The sequence below is a fragment of the Phoenix dactylifera genome, chromosome 5 (genome assembly GCF_009389715.1).
Source record: "Phoenix dactylifera cultivar Barhee BC4 chromosome 5, palm_55x_up_171113_PBpolish2nd_filt_p, whole genome shotgun sequence".
NCBI classification, from domain to species: Eukaryota; Viridiplantae; Streptophyta; class Magnoliopsida; order Arecales; family Arecaceae; genus Phoenix; species Phoenix dactylifera.
This window is the reverse complement of record NC_052396.1, coordinates 10417202-10422216: the sequence shown is the minus strand read 5'-3', so window position 1 is coordinate 10422216 and position 5015 is coordinate 10417202. Positions and strand designations below refer to the sequence as shown.

The window sequence follows — 5015 nt, the reverse complement described above, 5'->3', positions numbered from 1 at the left end:
TCGAAGCAAAAACTTATTTTCTCATATTCAGTGTTCCATATCAGAAAATAAATAAATTTATACGACATCGAAATTAATTGAACATAATCCATATCAAAATCAATCAAATATAATCTATATCGAAATTAATATGTTCAATTAAGAATCATACAATATTTCATAAAGATGCACATATAATAATAAAATACTATGTATCAACTTCATAAATCAAGAATAATTCGATTAAAAAATATCTATAATTTGTCGATAGATCTACAAAAAAGAGTTACATTACTTACCTTGTAAATGCAATCCAACTAATAAATCTAATTAATTCTAAAATTTTTTCTCGGAGCCGAATATTCCAAAAGTTATATTTTTTATTAAAATTTCATCATATTTTTTTAAAAATAAAAACATTAAATTTCATCATCCTCACAGGACAGACCAAGCAAGAGTGCCTCACATCCCAGTCGGCCCGATCAAGGAGATTTAATCGAATTATGCTCGAGCTAGGATATAGATGGTTCAATAGATATTAGATGTGATCAAATCTTACAGTGTTTAGCAAGGGCCAGAATGGGAATGGCATGCCACCCATTGAACATGGATTAGAGTCCTTCACCAAGGTTGATTCAGAATCATGAAGAGAGGTGCCATATTTAGATCTAATATCTCTAAAGAGAGAAAGTTTATAAGAGAGAAATAAGAGAGAGAAAGGAAGAGAAGAGAAAGAATCTCGATCCGGGTTCAATCAAGGGTTTGGATTTGTTGTCAATGGTACGTGTCAATCTAGATCAATCAATATGTCTGGCCCATGAGTTAAGAGAGAGAAACTTTGCAGAGAGATATAAGAGAGAAAGTAGGGAAGAGAGAGAAAGGAAGATTCTCTCGCTCTAACCAAGAAAGAGGTGGTTGCAGGTAATGCCTGGGGTGAGGGACCCATGGCCGACCAGCAGGTGGCCGACGGCCGGCAGCGATTGGAGACCGGTAGCGCCAAAACCAACAAAATATATGGGTTCCAACCTCTCAAACCATGAAACCAACATATTCCGATGGCTTGAGCTCTGGCCACAGCCTTTTGCCACCATGAGGGATTAAGAAAATTCTTCGACAATAAGCACTGGCACGGGAGGCAGCCAGAATCTGAAGAAAATAAGATTGGTCGATCAAAACAAAGAAAACAGGGCATCACCCTTTTCCGTCAAAAATTTGGTGGTTGCTAGCTAAAAACGAGCTTCCAAACTTCATAGAAGAGGGAGAAAGAAGTTAATCAAAGATTGCCAGGTTTTTACCTGACTTCCGACAATGTTTGGCCTAGCAAGGTCATCGATAATGGCCGACGTTCGGAGAGAAAGACTGAGGAATTACTCCGATGATGAGCTTCGATTGGGGCCATTTCTTTGATGGGGTGGAAAAGAAGATGGAGAGGAGCTTTAAATAGAGCTCTACTGCGACCGAATTCCAGCATAGAGTCGGATTCGCTCCAACCTTCTTGGAGAGGAAGAAGACTCCAATTGAGAGTCTCTTCCCTCAAGGCAAGTGCGTGGCACGTGCCTTTTTTTTTGGGAGGGGCCAAAAAGGGCTGGGCCGGTTAAGTGGAAGTAGACCAAGCCAGTCCACAAGATCTTCCATACTTTCTCTTATGATTTTTTCCTGAATATCCTTGAATCTTTTAACATTTTATGATCTTAATGAAATTTTAAGATGGGTATCACTCTCTCTCTCTCATAATTCTCAAAAGTAAAATAATCACAAGATATGTGATATGGTCAAAACTGTCGTTTTTATTATGTGGAGCTATGCTACCTTCCAGTGATGGAATCTCTCCATTGTTCTTCTTCTTGTTCTTTTTCTACAAAGTTTACCTCTCTCTTTCATCATCATCACTCTTAGCATTTTGTTGTTGTTCTTTTTGTTCCAAATTTTCCGTCTCTCTTTCATCATCATCATCATCTTTATCGTTTCTTCAACCTTGTAAGTCTTTCAAGAACATTACCGGTGACACGGACTAGAACAAGATCGATTAGAATCTTTGTTGTTATCTTTAAATTTTGTGAAGTGAATAGCAGAACTAAAAATTTATTTTCTCCTTCAGTGGAACGAATCTATTGAACGGCCACCTTCCTCCCATTTATTAATAGGAAAACAAATCCCAATGAGAAACATTTGTTCCATATCTATGGCCTCTTTTGTGTGATCCTTTCTTGAAAAAAGGCATCTTTGACAATGATTATACCACAGCGCAACGTTCTTCATCATAAGAAGAGCTGAACTTTCTCAATACCTCTCCATTCCCACCTATGGAGATCTTTAACGTCTCCATGTTCTTGATCTCCTTCCTTCTCCTCCTCTTCTTAAACGTCAAGCGCTTTGCCCGCAGAGCTGATCCCAAATTGCCTCGTGGTCCATGGAAGCTCCCCATCATCGGAAGCATCCATCACCTTGTTGGCTCGCTGCCGCATCGGTCCCTGAGAGATTTGTCAACCAAACATGGCCCCCTCATGCTTCTAAAGCTCGGCGAAGTCAACACCCTCGTCGTCTCCTCCCCTGAAGGAGCCAGAGAGATCATGAAGACTCATGACATCACGTTTGCGAATAGACCGATGCTCGTCGGCATCAAGATCTCGACATACGGTGGCAAGGACCTCGTCTTCGCCCCCTATGGCGACTACTGGAGGGAGTTGCGTAAGATGTGTGTCTTGGAGTTACTAAGCTTCAAGCGCGTGCAATCTTTCCGGTCAATTCGCGAAGAGGAGGTGTTCAATCTCATTCGATCCATTTCATCGATGAACAATAATGGATCGTCACTCGTAAACCTTACCAAGAAGCTGTTTATGCTGACCAATGACATAATTATGAGGGCCGCCATTGGAAACAAGTGCAAGGATCAGAATGCATTACTAGTTGCATTGACAGAAATGGCACATCTATCTGGGGGATTTGATTTGGCAGACCTATTTCCATCATCATTTCTTGCAAGTCTCATTAGCAGGGTGGCACCCAAGATGAAGATGTACCACGAGAAGGTAGACCGGATCTTGGATGACATCATTCGCGATCACCTAGAAAGGAAGAAGGCCAGTTTGGTAGAGGAGGATTTGCTAGATGTCCTCCTGAGAGTTCATGAGGAAGGTGGTCTTCCATTTGCTCTCACCATGGATGCAGTCAAGGCTGTCACTTTGGTGAGTTCTCAGTCCGACTAAATCTTCATTCCATAAGAACTAGTACAATTAAAGTGTATTTTGAGCTCCAAATTCGCTTGCTTTTTAAAGGACATGCTTGCTGGGGGAAGCGAGAGCGCATTCAGCACCTTGGATTGGGCCATGGCAGAGCTAATGAGGAATCCAGAAGTAATGAAGAAGGCGCAATCGGAGGTGAGGGAGGTTCTCGGCAGAGAAGTGAAGGTGACTGAAGGAGAGATTACTGAATTGAATTACTTGAAGCTAGTCCTCAAGGAGACACTAAGGTTGCACCCACCAATTCCCTTGCTAGTCCCTCGAGAGTGCCGGGAGAAGGTTGAGGTACTAGGTTATGAGATTCCAGAGAAGACGAGGGTAATTGTGAATGTTTGGGCATTGGGGAGGGATCCAAAAATTTGGGACGATGCAGAGGAGTTCAAGCCGGAGAGATTTGATGGAAGCAAGATTGATTTCAAGGGAACCAACTTTGAGTACCTACCATTTGGTGCTGGTAGAAGGATGTGCCCAGGGATCACATTTGGACTTGCAAATATGGAGCTTGCCCTTGCTTGCCTCCTCTACTACTACAACTGGGAACTCGCTGATGGAATGCTGCCCGGTGACATGGACATGGCTGAATCCTCTGGAGTGGCAGCTCGTAGGAAATCAGAACTTTGCTTACGTGCCATTCCTTATATTTCTTGTCCCATGGAATAGATGTTACAAGCTTGGATGTTCTTGTGGTCTTCTTAAAGAATTTCCCTCTATTGCTGAAATGGAAGAATTACTTCCCTGAGCGGCTGGGATGTTTCTTTTTCTATCAGAGAAGCAATTAAATACATTAAAAATGAGAGACTTTGCCTTTTATCTAGACAAAGCTATTACTCATACGCTCCTTAATTGCATACGTGCTAGAAAACACATGTAATTAAGAAAGATGTTTTGATACATACCATAGCCCAGCTCATACTATAGGTGCTACAGCTCGAGCCCAACCCTTGTTCCCCAGACGATAGTTCCGGAACCATCATAAAGACATAAACTCATGGTAAATATTTAATTTTTGTAAATATATTTTATACTTTTTAAACTGAAAAAAATAAATCAACAATATCAAGGGCTAGCTTAAAGCCTCAAACTCAAATAGTAGTGGGCTTCAGGCTAGAAACTAGGCCTGAAGGCCGAGTTGGATCAGCTCGGGCCTAACTAAATTAAGTTATATTTTGTCTCGTGAACGCTAGTGTACACGAAGAATCTAATCCCACTTAGTTGCAACAATTGTTGTATTTTGATACCTCTGGGGCTCTAACCTAGAGAATTATGTAACTAAGAACAATTTTTGACCATGTTCCAGTCCATTTAAGAAAAGCGAAAAGAAAAATCAACAATAGCCAGGCATCTAGAGATAGTTTGGACTTCTTTCTGGTTTAGCCAATACAGAAAAATTATTCCAACAGCTTGCAGTAAGATAATTAGCCTTTGGAGCTCAAACTTTTGGGTGATTGTAGTGCAATGTCTATATACAACTCATTAAGGAGTAAGGCATCAACCATGAAAAGCTGAGGAGGAAGACTTCAGCTCAGATAATTGAATTAGGTTATAATTTTATAGTATATTTTTAAATGAAGTTATTTCTCTGTGCTTGTTACACACTAGGTCGATTGAAAAAACTTCAACTGCCATTTCGTAAGTGACTCCTAAAGTGTAGAACGGCACGCTATTTGGTGTAGATCTATGTCCCATCCTAGGATCTAGAATAAACACCAATTTGATAAGCAACAATGGTGGAAGAAAAAATTTAGAAAGTGAAAAACATATTATTTTTTAAAAAAATAAAGAACAAAGCAATAAGTT

General features: G+C 40.4%; 1 protein-coding gene across 1 annotated transcript; it reads left to right on the top strand.

The window, feature by feature from the left end:
• The first annotated feature begins 2238 nt into the window (after positions 1–2238).
• LOC103710325 (premnaspirodiene oxygenase-like) lies at positions 2239–3898 on the top strand. The gene is made up of 2 exons (XM_008795997.3): positions 2239–3164; positions 3255–3898. The coding sequence occupies exons 1-2, from the start codon at positions 2283–2285 to the stop codon at positions 3876–3878; spliced, it is 1506 nt and encodes a 501-aa protein (XP_008794219.3). The 5' UTR covers positions 2239–2282; the 3' UTR covers positions 3879–3898.
• The last annotated feature ends 1117 nt before the right edge of the window (positions 3899–5015 follow it).

What these genes read in the sequence shown, in the direction of transcription:
- LOC103710325 (XM_008795997.3), top strand. Translation starts at nt 2,283, where the DNA reads ATGGAGATCTTTAACGTCTCCATGTTCTTGATCTCCTTCCTTCTCCTC. An exon ending in CAGTCAAGGCTGTCACTTTG is followed by an intron (nt 3,165 to 3,254) that starts GTGAGTTCTCAG and finishes TGCTTTTTAAAG; the next exon opens with GACATGCTTGCTGGGGGAAG.